The 19063-nt window shown below is 32.2% G+C and overlaps 1 protein-coding gene across 1 annotated transcript; it reads left to right on the top strand.

The window, feature by feature from the left end:
• Positions 1–5765: 5765 nt before the first annotated feature.
• On the top strand, positions 5766–7902 carry LOC114189056 (linamarin synthase 1-like). Its single transcript, XM_028077760.2, has 2 exons — positions 5766–6333; positions 6643–7902. The coding sequence occupies exons 1-2, from the start codon at positions 5826–5828 to the stop codon at positions 7584–7586; spliced, it is 1452 nt and encodes a 483-aa protein (XP_027933561.1). The 5' UTR covers positions 5766–5825; the 3' UTR covers positions 7587–7902.
• Positions 7903–19063: the final 11161 nt, after the last annotated feature.

Genomic DNA, 19063 nt, shown 5'->3' with positions numbered 1-19063 from the left:
GCAACAATCGCATTTTCACAACCAACACAACCACACATGGCAATCCATACATTCACAGCATCGTACAGTCTATGCAAACATCAAGTAACTTCCAAAACAGACCAAAAATAGACTAAAACTCATAACTTTAGCTTACCTTACCTAGAAATAAGCTAGTAGACTATCTCGACGCGACCTCGGCACCGAACAAAAGAGCACAACAGCTTTAGGAACAAAGATAAGTAGCTGGAAGGAAACAGTGGGACAGAGCAGAACGGGTCATTGAGATGAGCCTTAAGGAAATGCCAAAAATAAAGCTAGAGGAAGGCCACTACGAGCTCAGAAGCAACTTACATGGAGTGGAAGAGCCGAAGTTTGCTTGGAGAGAGTTGACGGCTAACCCTAGCAGAGCTCTGAAAGGAAGAAAGGCAGCGTTTAGGATCTGTTTGCAAGAGTGAAGGCTAAATGGGGGACTCTAGCAGCTTTAGGAGCCTTAACACCCTGTGGGCCAGCACTTAGGCCCAACAGATTAAGGCCAGCCTTTAAAACATTAGGGCATAACGAAAACTGGGCCTTACATTGTTTGCTTCTCCCTTATATTATACATTATGAATCTTTTTCATACCTATAGATTAGGCAACGCTGACATGGCAATAACCAAAAAATTATTGTGTAAAATAAGAATAAGCCACCATTTTTTATTTTTGGTCATATATATATATATATATATAGGTTTTATTTTCCTCAAAAAATGTTGCCTATTTGTTTTAAACAATATGGTAGAAAATGTTGATAGTTATATGCAACAATGGTTAAAATGTGGATAATTTAGGTCACTTTTTTAAAATTGTGATTAGTTAACATTCAATACACTGAAACTTAATATTAGTGTAGCTTTTCCTCCTTAGAAATCACTACACTATCACCATCCATAGAACTAAACATCATACATTTCATAATAACTTAGCACCCGACGGGAACTCACTTGTGCCCAAAACCCTAAGCCTTGGAACCCTTGGAATTTACATCCAGATGACGCCCAATGCATTGAGTAAGGCGCCCAATGCAAGGAGTAGGCTCGTAACACACGATTCTTGGTGTCCAGCGTAAGGCTTATGGCCCCCAATGCCAAACCCCCTAGAGCTCATTACCAAGTGAGCGTCGAGAATCCTAGGTAACACCTATTGACCTAGATCACTAGAATTCAGTGTCAAGTGAGTGCCCAACAGTCCTAAGGTAGTGACTAGCGGCACAAATCTTTAGAGCTCACTTCAGTTTTTCTATTGGTGTTCAACGGTTCTATGGTACCGCACAACGCCTTACTAGAAAAAAAATCACGATTTAACTAAGATATCCAACTTGTTTATCTATGAAAGCTTAACTCTTCCTTAATTCAAAATATATTGTTTTAGTTCAAAATAGACCTACGTAGGGCAAATAGGATAATCTTATTATAATCAAACAATTCCACAAACAAAATTTTCATTCAAATAAATAACCAATTTAATATAACAACAATTTTCAAATCATCATCATTGATAATTTATCAAACAAAAATCTCAAAAGGAGAATTTTTTCCTACTCACAAAGATTCCTCGTAGTCAAAACCCTTAGGTAGCTCTTACACAAAGAAAGTTAGGATTAATGATCTAAACACACCCACATAACCACAAAGGAGTAGAGAATCAAATTGAACTATCTGAAATCACATACATACTTCTTACAGGTCACATGCAACAGGATCAAGAATTGACTCAATAAATGAACAAAGAGAGAACTTACTCTATTCACAAATATGATGGGACAGATTTATTGTTATTCCTGTAAAGAACAAATAAGATTAGTTAGGCACAAGTATCACCTTACCCATATCCGTTATCTCCTCGGTTGGCTTCTCCCCTTCTTGCATATATCAGCTTGGACCCAAGAGGGGTTACCTGCAGAAGGGCCATGGGGTTCGTAACGAATGTTAAATTCAGACAACTCAACGGCCCAGGACGACATCCGTCCTGCCAGGTCTGGTTTTTGCAATATCTTCTGGATTGGATAATCGGTTTTGACGGTGATGTTGTGGTTATGGAAGTATGAGCGCAGGCGGCGAGCTGCGTGTACCAAGGATAGGGCAAACTTTTCCACCATTTGGTATTTGGTTTCAGGATCTTGCAGTGTTCATGTTGACAAAGTAAACAGGATGCTGCGTGCCGCCTACATCTTGAACAAGCGCGGCGCTAACTGTGTGATCGGTGGTTGTGATGTAAACCAGCAAGGGTTGATGAGTATCCGGCTTGTGGAGGATAGGTGGTGAGGTAAGGGTGGTTTTTCTGCTTTTGGAAAATTTGTTCGCAGTCGTCAGTCCACGTGAACCTGACGGATTTTTTGAGGAGTTGTATTATGGGTTGGGTTTGTTCAGCTAGTTTGGGCAGGAAGCGGAAAATGGCTATAAGACGGCCTATGAGGCGTTGGACTTCTTTGATGTTGGTGGGACTACGCATTTCGATAATTGCTTTGTATTTTTCAGGGTTGGCCTCTATGCCGCACTGGGTTAGCATGAATCCGAGGAATTTTCCGCGATCGACGCCGAATACACACTTGTCGGGGTTGAGGCGGAGGTTGTACAATTGTCATTAATGGTATGAGTCCTATAATAGACTCAAATTTTCAAAGAGATGAAAGATGAGGTTAGGAAATTAGAGAGAAGTTTTAGAGAAAATATTATAGAGAAATGAAGGCTTTTATAAAATAAAACTCAATTTAATGAAATATTTTGTAGTTTTAATTTTTATTAATAAAATCATTGAGTATCATTTATAAAACATTTTCTACTCTTAACAAATTTTCTAAATCTTCACACAAGTTAACAATTAGAACAATAATCTCAAATAGTTTTTTTTAAATTAACTTATAAATAAATAAATTTCAACTTATAGTATCATGATTAGTTCACATATATAGTCGACTTTAAAATCATGAACATTAACTAAGGGATTTTTTTTATATAAGACTAACTTTATGTAACATTGGTTAAGCGGTTAAGTTATGTTGATGTTAATTATGTAGAGTCAAATGTAAATCTTACTGTGCAACATGTTTAATTTTGTTCTTGTGAAAAAGACAAAAATTTTCAGTTATGTTTCATTTTTAGTGGAAAATTTCATTTTGTTGAAGAAACTTTCATTTACTATTTTTCCTCTTCATCATAAGGTACCGCTGAGTAGAATCTACTTATGCGTCCTACTCTTACCTCTCAAAGGATCCACTCATGCTTGTGAAAATTGCTATTGAAGTTACAAGAACGGAGAATATAGATTATTGGCAAACGACACAAGAACGAGGAACATACAAGAAGAAAGTAGGGATTGATAGAGAATCTTTGAAGCATGAAATATGACTATAAATTATAATCACCTCGACAAAGCATGCTCAAAATTGAAGCTTCTCTACCTTTCTTTGAAGCGTATTTACCATATGTTCTAAGACATGGAAAGACACACATTATAAGATTCATTTGATCTTAATTGACACAAAATTTAAATAAATATTTAAAAATTATAGTAGTATCGATTAAATTAAATAAATATTAAAAATGACTAAAATTAATGTCAGTTTAATCAACAATTAATAATGTTAAATAAATATAGATATCAAAATAAATAAAATTGATATTAACTAATTAAATTTAATAAATATTAAAAGATACTAATTAAAATAAATATAAAAATAAATTAAATTAATATTGACTAAATCAACAATAACTTAAACAAATAGATATTAAAATTACATAAAATTAGAATGCAACAAATTTACGATAAATTAATAAGTATAAAAAATTAAACATTGGTATGGTATGCACAATATCCTTAATTTTATTAGAAAAAGTATTAAAGTTTCCACTTAAAGTTAGCTAAGCCTATTCTATTTATTAAACCTTTAATAAATATTGGTTGAAAATTGTATCATTTTCATAATTATTTGGAGAACCACAAGTGCACTGATTACTTTGTTTTGTGGCTATCAAACTTGCCGTATGCAATAAATACCTCTTACCAAATTGAAACATTATTATTGCTTTAGAGATTAATGGTCTCTGACTGAAAGGAAGAGTAATACATAACATACAATTGATAAACTCTTCGTGGATAACGACTTGTGTAGACTTTTATATATTAATTCCGTAAAAAAGCAAAGTATTAATTATACATACGACTTCAATATCTATGAACAAAATAATTATTTTGCGTCGACAAACAAATCATTATACACAAAAATAAAGTGCTAAATTTAATAATAATTACTTTAATATTTACGATTAAATATTAGTATCAAATATCAACCATCGTACCGTTTATCATTCATTTTATTTATTTCTTCATATAGCATATTATAACTTTAGAATAAATTTGTATACCTAATTGATAATTTTTTATTTTATCAGCAAAAATAAATATATTGAATGGGGACAATAAGGTTACCCTAATTCATACATACTATTTTGTTTTCTTTTTATCATTTTCTAGATAATTTATAAAAATGTATCTTTTAATAACTATATTATTCTCAAAACTAATTGTCAAGTTTATACAAATATGTAAAAAAAAAAATCAATTTCATATTCAATAACATGAACAAAGACATAATCTCGATCTTCTTCTAAGACCGAAAACACACCGTAAATACTCCACGAGAAACTGTTTTCAATGCTCTTCAACCTTTAAATTAAGATGTTTTGAGGTCCATAATCGCTTCAAATCAAGAAAGGTGTGTCTGCAGGAAGACATTTCGATACTCAAGTCAAGATTGTGTGTCAGATGTAATAAATTGGAATAAATGAACACATAATTAATTTATCTTGTGAATAGAGTACTATTTACATTATTTATATGGTCAATGCCTTATTAGGCTTGGTAGATAATCATCTTGATTAATTTGGTTAATGTCTTAGTTATATGTCTTAACTATTGATCTCAGTTGATTGTGACGTTCTTCCATTAACTCTTTTCACAATGTCCTGGCCGACATAATATGGTATTGATCGAGACGATCTTGGCCATATAAGCATGATTTAAGATAGTATCAAGTAGGTAGTAGTATGAGATAATATTGGTAATATAAGTCGAGATGATATCGGGCTAGATACTCGAGATGATCTCAGATTTATTACAATTGACATTATCTCGTATTTTGAATTTTACTTTTAGTTATCCTTTAACATTAACAAAATAATAAATATAAACTACTCATATGCCAAAAGCAACAATATTACACGTATAAACAACTACAAAGCATCATTAGATTTTTTAAGTTTAAATGTTTTTGTCCTTAAATTATTTTATAAAAACTTTGTTTTATCTTTAAATTAAACTAATTATCCTTTTAATTATAAAAATTATATAAACATGTTCCTTAATAAATTATATATATATGGAGGTTATGTTGTAATTTATTTGAAATTGTTTTGTGGTATGAAAAACATTCCATATACCGTTTATTGGAAAAGACATTTTATGACTTTCATGAAATATATATTTCATAATTTAATTTATAAAAGAATCAAGTTTTTATAATAGTTTGAGCAAAAACAAAGTAATTTAACATTTCTTTTAGCAATATACCGTACTATATACTACCTATTATCTTTTTATGTAACTAATTACGATTTTTTTTATTTGTTAAAATATGTTGAATTGGAAATTACCATTTTGTACTTGTATTAAAATTACTAACATCTTATAGGGTTACTTTTCTCATTTTTCTCTTACTATTTATAGAAGACATTGTAGGAGAAAAAGAAGTAAGCTAAACCAGAGTCCATAGCCATCTTACTATATCATACATTTGTCACCCACAAAATGGCCTCACTTCATACCCGAAAGCCTCACGCTGTGTGTGTACCATACCCAGCACAGGGACACATAAGCCCCTTGATGCAATTAGCCAAACTCCTTCATTGCCAGGGTTTCCACGTAACCTTTGTGAACACTGAGTTCAACCACAACCGTTTTGTTAAGTCCCATGGAGCACACTTTGTAAAGGGTCTCCCAGATTTCACATTTGAGACCATACCCGATGGTCTGCCACCTTCAGACAAGGATGCAACGCAGAATCTTCCTCAACTCAATCTTTCACTTAGGAAAAACTGTTATGCTCCATTCAAAGACTTGGTGATGAAGCTCAACTCTTCACATCATGTGCCTCCGATTAGTTGCATAATTGCTGATGGGCTCATGGGCTTTGCTGCAAAAGTTGCAAGGGATTTGGGCATACCAGATGTTCAATTCTGGACAGCATCAGCTTGTGGCTTAGTGGGGTATTTGCAATTTGATGAACTCGTGAAAAGAGGCATTATTCCATTCAAAGGTGCGTCTCTATTTTGTTTTGTTTTCTCTCTTATTTTCAAGGTTTAATAGTGCATAATTGTCCTCAACAGATATGATGGAACATCTACTATGTTTTTGCTGATACAAGAAAACGAAATGAAATTATATATACTAACGTAATTGCATATAGAAGTACTTTGTTAACCCTTATTTCTGTTAGTTTTTATTGGCTAGCATCTTGTATAATAATTTGCTTTATAGATTGCTTCTGATAGTAAACTATGTACATATAAATTCTTTATCTTTGTGATACGTAAACGGTCTAACTTTATTTCTGTCAAAATTTTAGATGATAATTTTGAGAATGATGGAACCTTGGAGAAAAGTTTAAAATGGATCTCAGGACCGGAAGATATAAGACTAAAAGACATTCCAAGCTTTATTAGAGTCACTACTCTAGATGATATTTTGTTTGATTTCTTGAATGTTGAAACAAAAAATTGCTTAAGATCATCTTCAATCATTATTAACACATTTGAAGACTTGGAGGAAAAAGCCCTAGAATATCTTAAGGCCAAAAACCCAAACATATACAACTTTGGTCCACTTCACTTGCTTAGTAGGCCTTTTCCAGAGAAAGAAAATGGTTTCATGTCAAGTGGGTCAAGTTTATGGAAAAATGACTCACAGTGCTTATCATGGTTAGACAAATGGGAACCAAACTCAGTCATATATGTTAACTATGGAAGTATAACAGTAATGACAGAGCATCACCTGAAAGAGTTTGCATGGGGACTTGCAAATAGCAAGCTACCTTTCTTATGGATAACTAGGCCAGATTTAGTGATGGGTGGATCTGTAGTTTTGCCACAAGAGTTTTTTGATGAGATCAAAGATAGGGGATTCATAACACATTGGTGCATTCAAGAGCAAGTGCTTTCTCATCCATCTGTTGGGGTTTTTCTAACCCATTGTGGCTGGAATTCTACTCTTGAAAGCATATCTGCTGGTGTGCCTATGATTTGTTGGCCTTTTTTCGCCGAACAACTCACAAATTGTAGGTATATATGCACAAGTTGGGGCATAGGGATGGAAATTAATCACGATGTAAAGAGAGAAGAGGTATCAAAGCTTGCCAAGGAAATGATGAAGGGAGAAAAAGGAATGGAAATGAGACAAAACTGCTTACAGTTGAAGAAAAAAGCAGCAAGAGCTATACAAGTTGGAGGATCATCGTACAGTGATTTGTATAAGTTTGTAAAGGATGTTCTTCACCACAGTACTGTTCTTTGATCCATGTTCAAGGAGTTTACTATAAGATTGATTACTTAAATAAAACTATATAGTGAGGTTTGAGATAAACTTTTCTATATAGAAGCAAAGAATAAGAATTTGATTTGAGTCTTAATTATGTAATATGGGTGTCGAGTATCTGTTTTATTTGGGGTTTAGGAAGGAGTTTATTACTGCTTTTCCTAAAAGGCAAGCTCGTTTACTCTTTTCTTGTATTATGTTTATTACTGTCTTAATGTATTCTTCAATTGCTGAAAAAAGTATTCTGGAGCAGGAAATTTAAATAAAATAAGTTCTCTATATATATAATTATAAACACACAGGAATTAAGCATAAGCACAACATGTGACTGTCTTTTGACATTATGTGTCATCAACTCTCTTTGCACTCTAATTGTGTTCAAACAGGAAAAATAGTTATTAAAACAATTATTTATAAATTAAAATTCATTTGTATAAATTATATTTTATAAAACTTCTCAGAAAGTTATATTTAACTTGTAAATAAATATATTTAATTTTCTTGTTTGCTTTGGATTAATGTGTTGTAACATAACCAAAAAATTTATCAAAACAATCTTTGTACACTATAAAAAAATTCTCAATTAGTAACCAATTTTAAAAATAAAAAATAGTTAATCATTATAGTAACCAATTTAAATATTTATTTACTGATTATAATTGGTCAGTAAATTAGTTGGTCACTATAGTTACTAATAATTATTGGTCATTAAAATTGGTTACTATTTAAAAGTTTTTTGGTAGTGATAATATAAAAGAAGAGGTAATTGATTCATTGAAATAAGTATTGACATATTTTATTATTAATATAATAAAAAAAGAATAATATTAGAAAAAAAAAATTAATTTTATTAATTTTACTTTTACTCCAATAATAATTGAAGTAATTGAACATGCATTTTATTTTTAGTAATTGTCACGTGGTTTTAAAAAAAAAAAAAGCGTCATGAGATTAATTTTAAAGGGAACCAATAATAATTTGAAATTTACAAAGTAAATTGCAAAGGATAAAAAGATTTTAAATTTATAAAGCGAAGTAAAACTTAAAAGACTTCCTTTAAGATTAATTATATTAATGTTAATTCTTCCTTAACAAACCTACTAGTAATTACTAAAAGTCAAATAATGTTCAATTTCCCCGACCATTAAGGAGTCCGAACATAACTAATGAAATTAAATTTTGTAGTAAGGCAATTATTTTTATGGTAATAAAAACGAAATAACATAACTATTCAACCTGTATTATTTCATATCAAACTATCCAAGTCATACATAAACATTTAAATATTTACATTTATCTCATAAGTGAAACCTATAAGGCTATTTGTTTAATAAGTATAATTTTTGTTTTAATAATTGTTTTAAAAATAACTAGTCCGCATATGTGTTATTTGTGTATGATAACAAAAAGTATGAAACTATAATTATAAAAATAAATATAAATATTTTTAACATTTTAGTTGTATATAGTTTTTATTTATTTAGTAGATGATTGTTATTTATTTAATTTAAAAAAATAGTTAAATTTAAAAAACAAAACCATTAAATTAAAGAAAAAATCACTTGAAGGATAAAAGTGAAAAAAGATATTGACACTAAAAAATGAATCCTCTTTATATTTTATATAATAATATAGATTAATTATCATTATGTTCTAAACTTACTCGAAATTTTGAAAATCTTTTATTATGTACTTGATAATTAAAAATGTTAATATAGAAATCTAATTAAACAATTATTATCTAAAAATATTTAAAACAAACAACAACTATGTAATCTTCCACTACAAGAATGTTGGTATTTAGCTTCCAAAAATGGCGTCGGCTGTCATGGGGACGCAAAGGGCGTCGGCTTAACCAACGCATAACGGACTCTACGGAAATTTATGTGAATTAATTAAAAGAAAATTAGTTCTATAAATTTTTTTGACCTTCTCGTCGGCTTGGCCGACGCATCACTCGAAAATTAAGTACGTCGGATAGCCGACGCATACTACACTTAATTAAAAGAAAAAAAAAAGTTATCAGGTGGCTTTTACTTCTACCAATTTCTCCCTTTCCCAATTTCACTTTTGCCTTCTTTTGTTTCTGCCAATTGAGGGTTTTTTTCTTTTTTTCCCTTCTCCACGAGTGCCAAGCTAGCCTCCCTTAAGTGCCAGAACGAGACTCCATTTTGTGTTTATGCGAAGTTAGGGTTTTCGTTTTCCCCCTTTCTGCCATGAGTTGGAGTTCTTTTCCCCAATTTTGCCGCATTTCCTTGAGCAAGTGAGCAAGAAATTTGTTTCTCCTTCCTCGCGTCGAGCTTCAATGGCACAGGTTATCTCCTTCTCCTTCTCTACGCCTGCAAACAGTGCCTGTAAAGCAGCACTCTGAGTGAACAACGCTGTGATTCTGCGTTGATTCCATGCAACAGGAGAGGTGATTGTGAGGTTCGGTCGGGAGGCGATTGGAAGGCTTGCGAGATGAAAGGGTTCGCGATTTCGTTCGAAGTAGTAGGAGGGTTCGTGAAGAGGCTTGCGAGATGAATTATTCTCAATCTCAGACATAAAATATTTAACTGATTCAAGGTATATTTATGGATTTCTTTTCAGTAAATGGTTTTTTTTCTCTGTTATGGTTTGTGACCCCTTTGATAAGAGATGATGATGACTGCACACTCCATATACACATTGAATTCACTATCAACATTATAATTGAATTGACTTGAGAGCAATTATCTTTTTTCTTTTCCCATTGCTTTGTTTCTTTTTTCTTATCCATGTCTCTTTTTATATCCCTTTTCCTGCATTCATAAGTTTTAAAATTGTTCCCCATCTTTTTCAGAAAGAAATTCAATCAATTAGAAATAGCTAGAGTATAAAGCACTTTTACCTAATCGTAATACAATTCAATTCATCTCATGAGCCATATTGTGTGTGCGGGAGGAGACTTTTGTTTGATTCCACTAAATTATTGTTCATCCTGAATCTACTCTGAAATTAATTATAAGATGTTTAAAATTGAAATTTATAATTTAGGAATAGAAAATAATTATAATTAGGACTAATTAGTTATTTTAGTCCCTTTAGGTAACTTAATTATTAAGTCATTAAACTTGTTTATAAATTTAGTGATTAAATTATAGGTAATTTAAGCAATATATTTTAGGGAAATTGGAAATTGTAATTTAGATCGATCATAGAAGTAAAAACAATGAAATGGATCAGTAATTGGTAATTTATTATTTAGTTTTTGCTTTGGGTTGATTACGTTATTGATTAGTTTTTGCTTTGGACCAAATGTGATACTTGAATGCTTGGCCTTACTTTGATGGAGTGTGATATGCATTGTATTGTATAAAAAAGAGGAAAATGTTGACTGCAATGTGGCTTGACAGAGTGTGATATGCATTGTAAAAAAATGAGGAAAATGTTGGTTGTAATGTGGTTGTAATAGCAATGACAGTAAACTTGTCTTATTTTGATCTTAGATTTATGGACTTTGTATAACTTGTAATTTGATCTCATTTAAGTCACAATATTCTTAACTTTGTTTGCAAATTCTTAGATGTGCTTGGATGCAGCCTTTAAGATGCTTGAAAGATATGGATTTCGGGATTGTTGTCTGAATGCAGGTTTTTGAACTGGATGCAGTCTCTGGGATGTGCCTCGAAACAAATATTTCTTTTCGAAATTTATAGAAATTTGTGTCGGCCAAGCCCTCGCTAAGCCGACACCAACAATTTAATTTAAATAGTTTGTGTCGGCTGAGCTCACGCTACACCCACTCAAAGCTATTTTTAACTTTTTTTTTATTTCCATTTTGTGTGGGCTTAGCCCACGCATAAAAAAATGATTATTATATTCTGATGTGTTTTCTTCGGTTAAGCCGACGCGAATTAAGCCGCAAATCTTCGTCCGCTCCTGACCGACGCAAATAGCCTTTGAGTCCAAGAAAATAGCGTGGTGCACCATACCGTCACTGGGCCGACGCGAACTTTCTACTAGCGTCGGTTTTGGCTTCGTAGTGTCCTTTTTGGGCCGACGCCAAAATGCCACATTCTTGTAGTGTTCATTTTTTATTGTGAATTAAAATACCTAAGATCAAAATCAATCTTTGTTAAGTCTAAACAAATAATTTCATAATTTCTTTTTGTTGAAAAAAATAAGTAACTTAAAATAGTTTTTTACATATGTTTTTGTTTGGATTACGAGAGAAAATAAATATTTTAAAAATCTCATCAATTTTGTATGTATTAGGTGGATGTTGTAGGGTGTTAATGTCTTCACGTAATAGACTCTTGAACATGAATTTTGTTTTGAAAATCATTGTTTCTTTAAAGATTTTTCCATAGTTTTTGTTTGGATTACGAGAGAAAATAAATATTTTAAAAATCTCATCAATTTTGTATGTATTAGGTGGATGTTGTAGGGTGTTAATGTCTTCACATAATAGACTCTTGAACATGAATTTTGTTTTGAAAATCATTGTTTCTTTAAAGGTTTTTCTATAGTTTTTCTCAATAAACTATGGTGACGACTCAACCATTTTTCAAAGATTTTTGTAGTCTTGTCGTGACCCCAATTGTGACACTATTGCTTAAACAAATTGTTGTAGTTGTTGAGAAGATCCTCATAAGAGAGATCATCCACATCTTCATCATTAAATGATGAGGAATCAGAGGCTGAGAGAAGAAAAAAGAGTTTCAGAGTATACCTTTCCATTTGCATAAACCATTAGACATGTGTTGGCATATTCGTTTATGTCAAAGTTTAATCCTTGGTTTTTATTTTCCTAATAAGTTTCCATTAGACTTCTTCTTGAGCTTGGGATTCATATGTTGTTTGGAGAAATAAGTTCCTATGTGCCCTATGTTCTTGCTCTCATAACAAAGGTTGTCTTGCACAACTTCATCCTTTTTATGTTTGTGCTAACTTTATTCACACCTAACAAGAAACCTTATGTTCGTTCTCCTTTATATTTAAGCAACTTCTTAAATCAAGCAAACATTAGGGATATTTCCTTATTATAGAGTTGTTTAACGCATCCTTAAACATCTAAACTTCCCATCCCAAAGATTTTAAAGCTTTATTTTCTTTACATAGCCTTGCCTTTTGCCTTTAACCTTTGGCCTGATGAGATGGATGCTTCTTTTTGACTTTTATCTTGAAAATGCATCTTATACACTCCCAAGATTCCAAGTAGTTCATCCTATGTAAGCTTTTTAAGATCACGTCCCCTCTATGATGGATGTTGTCTTTGGTTCCTAAATCTTTGGCGTTCTATTGATGGTACATTCACTTGGGCTTTGGAGAAGCTCTACCCGAGAGCTTCTAGCCTATTTAGAAGAATTTGCATTCTTCCAAATATGTCATCTATGCTTTCACTATCCTTTATAGTGAAAGGCTCGTATTATCTTGTGAGAGTGGTAGTTTTGCATAGTTGCACATCTTCATTGCCCTCGTAGTTTAAAATCAAGGAATACCATATCTTCTTTTGGTGGTTTAAACTTTTTGTCACACACTCAATCTTTTAGATGTTGAGCTCTAATACCAACTATAAAAAACAAGTAAAAACACAAGAAAAGAGAGTTGAATTGTGTTTTTCAAACTTGTCTTAAATATTGTCTAATGATCACACGTTCAAAAACAACAACTAAAAAAGCAACGTCGTCAAATGAAATGCGGTAACATTTTTGTAATTTAGGTGAAGTATTCCATGATGTTTCCGAGAAAATCGTTGTTAAAAATGGCACAAAGGTGAAATGACTTCTGTTATTTTATACAATCGTCATTAAAAGTGACTTAGAGGATAAACGACGATAGTTCCCTATTCCAACTATCACTTAAAAGCCTTTGCAACCTTCATATTTTATTTTCTCTTACCGCGAATGCATGCATTATTTTTCTCTCTCATTTTGACCTTCTTCATTTGCACCATTATCCACCCTTCTCAACATTCACATTGCCACCATCGCGTATTTCAGTGTCGTTGTTGTGCTACCATTTGGATTCACATTGGCACCACTATTTTGGGTTCTCCTGGTTCGCATTTGTGTCACTAATTGGGTTTTCCTTCTCGTTGCTCACGTCTTGTCGCTAGTGGTGGTTTCTACATTCACCTTGCTGCTTGAGGTGTTTATGTTGCTCGTTCGTCACTTCTTCCTCCTCATTCGCCAAGTCTGTTGCTTGTGCCTCAGTTTTCTTCTATGGTGGCTCATGATTCTCTCTCCTTTGGTGCTTCTCTCCTCACCATTATGAATCTTTAGTGCAACTCTCCCTCCTAGTGGTCTTCTTCCCGTGATTTTTCATTCCCTATACTTGTATTCCGAGTTAAATGCTTTAATATTGTATATTTTTTTCATTTCTTATTTTTAAACTCTAGATAATATTTAATTTTAGAATTTATTTTATTCAGTGATTTAGATTATGTTATGAGGGTTTATAAATATTTTCTTGATTCAAATGTATTGGTTTTGGGTTCGGGGGTTTTCGACTCCTGACAAATAATTTTATGGGACTTATTTGTAGTTTTTAATTTTTTATAGTTACAATTTTTTTTGTTAGAATTATCGATTGAACGATCTTAGGTTTATGTTTAAAATTTAATACATTTATTTGTCTACTATTCCTCTAATTTTAAACTTTATATGAAAAGTAATGGAGATTGTATTGTCAATAATTGTATTAAATTTGAATTGTTTGGTTAGACAATTTGAAAAGTGTAGTCACATTTTAATAATTAATTAGTACATAAATTATAATTTATATTCATATATTTTACTCAATTTTGGTTTATTGCACTTTGTGTTGATCTTAAGTTCACATTTGACTATGAAGATTTTATGTTACCACTTTCATTTCCTGTCACTTGAGGACCAATGCAAAATGTTGTAAAATATAAGGGATGATGATTACAGTTTATTTACTATTCAATTATAGTAAAAGTGAATCTTCTCGAATGAGATAGAATCATACATTTCATAAAAGAAATGAGTTTTGCATGCATTGATAGAAAACTAGTTTCAATCACATATATATACAAAACATATATATGGATCATATAAGTGATTATTACGAGAAAGGGGAGAAAGGGGTAGAAGAGTTTATACAGTTTGGTCAACATAATGTTGGTAGTGTAGAAAACAAAGTAAGGATGAGGTGCCCTTATGTGAATTGTTTGAATGGGAGAAACTTGGATGTTTCTGAAAATAGACAACACTTTTTATGCGATGGATTTATGAAGAATTATACAACATGGACATGGCATGGTGAATTCCTAGACATGCCAAGTGTGTGTGAAACACATGAATATGTTGATTGAGCAACAGATGATAGATTATAGGACATGATCTGTGATGTTGGAGTACAATCATTTGTTGAAGCAATGTGTGAAAATATGTCTACTGATGCAGAGAATCCATTATATCTTGGTTCAACTAACTTCACACGATTATCAACAATGTTATGGTTGATGAATTTGAAAGATTGAATGGATGGACTGATTAAAGCTTCATAAAATTTCTTTAGTTGTTGAAGGAAATGCTTCCAAAGAATAATACATTACCTAATCAAAATTATGAGACAAAGAAGATACTTTGTTCAATAGGTATGGAATATGGTGGTGGTTTGTTGGTACTTTTTAGGACACTTGGGAGAAGATTGAGTTGTACAAGTTTAAGTGTACTTAAGTGAAAAATGAACTTCTACATCAATTCCCTTGAACTTGTACAACTCAATCTTTCTCTAGAGTGGTCCAATCTTTGTCCTAAGTTTGACTTCTCTAATCACCAACTCTTTTCCAACTTGATCAAAGTCCTTCATTTGTAAGAACATGCAAAACTTTAAAGTTCATAAATGCTCATTCATTATAGATTTTTATTTGATACAGGACCTTTTACATCAGACCTCGTAAGAAATCGATGTTAATTTACGTCGGTCAGTAGGATATCCGACATAAATTTACATTTGTCAATTGATGAGAGACCGATTATGTCAAAAGGAGTAATACATAAAAGAAGAGCTTAACATCTTTGGTGGAGGTGCATGAATGGAAGTGGTGGCCAACGACAAAGACCCATTCCTTTAATTAGTATCTTGTAATTAGAAGTTGACTTTGTTTAAGTTTGGATTAAATTTTTTAGGTCAACTTACCCTCATTATAAATATGGGGTTGACTTTGTTTATAAAACAATTTTGGGATAATGAAAAACTGGGGTTTTCTCTCACATCTCTAGGTTCTTCTTTGGAACACTGATCATTGTCTTTGAATTTCACAATTCAAAGTGGCGTGACTTCATTCATTGCAAAATTTTATAGAATCGACGTCCTTTATTTTCACTATACTTCTAATGACTTTAGCAAACCTTTATTCTTAAATCCCAAGCTGGTCTTCATCAACTGGTAAGCAAAGCTTGGTTGTTTCCCTTTCGAGGTTCATTTTGGATTTTTCATTCTTCCTTCCAAAGTATTTATTAGTGCAAGTATCAATTTCCATTTGTATCACGTTTGTTGTTCTCACTCTTCGTGTTTTTTTTTCTAATTCTCTTTTGATGTTCATTTTGGATTTTTGGTTCTTCCTTCTGAAGTATTTATTGGTACAAGTGTCAACTTCCTTCTCTTGTCATTTGTATCATTTTTATGTTCTCGCTCTTCATGTTTTTTTTTTTCTGGATCCTCTTTAGATGTTCATTTTGGATTTTTGGTTCTTCCTTCTAATGTATTTATTGGTACAAGTGTGAGCTTCCTTCTCTTATTGTCATTTGTATCACGTTTGTTGTTCTCGCTTTTTGTTTTTTTTTTCTCTTCAAAGTGTTTTAGGCAGAATCCAAGCCATGATTCTTTTCCGATGAAATCAATGAACCTTACCAGTTCATTGATGATTTGGAGTGGTTTTGTCCAAAGTGCCACAATTCGTGGTTTTGTTTGGAGGTTATTGGTGCAATCGATTTTTAATTAGCAAGAGTTGTTTTCATAAGGGTTTTAACTTGTTTCCAATAGCAAGAGTTGTTTTCACATGAAGTTTATTGGTGCAATCATTTTTATGTGTAGCACAAACAACTACAAAAGAGATGAAGACAGTTGAAGTGATGATGGAGTCCTCCTCCAAGCAAGGTGAGCAAAGCTAGAAGGAAGTCCAAGGTGGTGCGAAAGCTATATGGATATGGTGGGAAGGTGCGTATATGGTGAAAGTGGTGAAGTGTTTAGGTGCTCTCAAGAGAAGTTGGACCAACTTAAGGGGATGAGTGGCTACAAGAAACCTATAAAGGATGCTTTAGTCTCGGGTGGCTTAAGAGACAAGTACGAATGAAATTTGGCAGCATAACTTTATTAATCTCAAGTCATTTTTACATGGAGAACACCTTTATTTATTGCTAAAGAAAACCTAGAGGTATCTTTGAAAAGGAGAAGCAAAATCCTAGTTTGATCTAGCTTGGGGACTAAGGTAGACAATGTGTGATGAATGCATATTTTTTTCCTCATTTAATGTTTAAATTTGAGAATTTAATTGAACTTTAATACTTAAAAGGTTGGTTTAATCAAAATTTATGATAATTGAGCTTATTGAGTTTGTGACATAAAAATGAATTAAAAAATAATTTTAATTACATAAAATATTTTTGAATATTATAATATTTGTTGATGTAGTTAAAATTAAATTTAATTTATTAAAAATGTGAAATTGAATTATTTCAGATTACAAAATAAAATAAAAGTTAATAAATTCTAAACAGAAATATTCAAGCAACTAAATACACCCTAATCTTCACATGTATTTTCACATGTATAATCCCATTTTCAAAAAGGAAAATGATATTTTAACCCACTTTTTTTGACCCACTTTTAACTCACCACTTCAATCACCATTAGATCATCTTTTTTTATTCTTTTTGGTGATGTGATGTATGATCTAATGGTGATTGAAGTGGTGAGTTAAAAATAGATCAAAAAAAGTAGATTAAAGTATCATTGTCCTTTCAAAAATAGGCCACATAAGCACTTTCACAATTACACTTCCCTATTTTTCTATTTTCAACCCTCGTACAACTCATAAACCACCCCGATCAGAAGCTGCCACATCACATCAATCCTTACAAACATAGCTGAACTAAGATGATGTTGCCACGTGACCATAATCTTCTACCGGCCAATCACATAACATCACATCATCATCATCTTCGATCTTCTCCCAACTCAAAACCCCTAAGAAGGATCGACCACCACCGTCAGTTCACGCCGTCAGCCCTACGCCACCGCGAAGCACCGACGGAGCTATAGTCCGTCTCACCACGAAAAGCAACCGCAATTTTCAAACAGACTAACCATGGAGCCCTCGCGAATCAGCAGACGGTACAACCACAAACCGCGAACGCCTTTCACACCACGAGTCCCTGCAACTCGACTGCATCTCCACGCAGCAGAACGCGATCTCTCCACCATGCAAGCAAACCCTCATTCCGAGATTGAACCCTCTACCTGCAGGAGAAAGACGAAGTAGCTTCCTACACCATCACGAGCCTTCCTCGCAAGCAGCTCCCGTTCTTTCATCACGTCGGAAGCTCACTTTCACGTTTCAGCACAACCCTACAGCAAAACCCTAATTTTGGAGTGAGAAAGGGATGGTCATGTGAAGTTCTATCAACGGACAATTAACACGTCAAAGTATGTTCAAACAAATACAGATTGAATTGAAAATTAGATTAAAAATTCATATGTTAATTATTTATTAATAAAGTTTTTAAATAGTTAATTTAATTATATAAAAAGAATATAAATAGAGAATAATTGTCAAATATTCTTTAAATTGTCAAATTTTTTGGATAATTTTTTAGATATTTTTAAATAATTAATCACATAATATTAACTAAGAATATCTTTTAAATATTTTTAAAACTGATAAAATTTGTTAAGTATTTAAAAGATATTATATTAAAAGATAAAAATCGCAATAGAAAAGACAAAGTTCAATTTCAATCAAGGCTTATATAAAGAGGTCCAGGGAATAGAAGAAAGAAACTTAACAACTCTCTTTGGGTTTGACAACTAGCTATTAATCACATATCTCATATTCTTTCCATTCCACTTTTCATATCCTTTTTTCATCTGTCATGTATTCCACTCCATCCATAGAAAGCAAAGCTTTTCTTTAGATTGATTTCATCATAATTTCATTGTGGATTATGAGGTTAGATCAAAATAATGTCTTCGTTATTTTAATTATTGTTTTTATTTTCATTCATCTATGTCTTTTATCTCTGTCATGTAAAAAGTAATGATTTTTACATCATAGCTAATTAGTTAGATGTTTTAATCTATATGCATGTTGATCATATGGCTCCAAGGGTTTTTAATTTTAATTAAGAATGTATTTTGATTAAACTTAGAAACTTTCATGTGGTTGAATGAGTTTTCGTCAATGATTGAAAATGTACTTTGATTAAAACTGAAAACTTTAATAAGAATCAATCAAGAATGCATGT

This window comes from Vigna unguiculata, chromosome 6, assembly GCF_037176805.1.
Source record: "Vigna unguiculata cultivar grain cowpea cultivar isolate G323 ecotype 2 chromosome 6, ASM3717680v1, whole genome shotgun sequence".
Lineage (NCBI taxonomy): Eukaryota > Viridiplantae > Streptophyta > Magnoliopsida > Fabales > Fabaceae > Vigna > Vigna unguiculata.
This window is presented reverse-complemented; position numbering and strand designations above follow the sequence as displayed.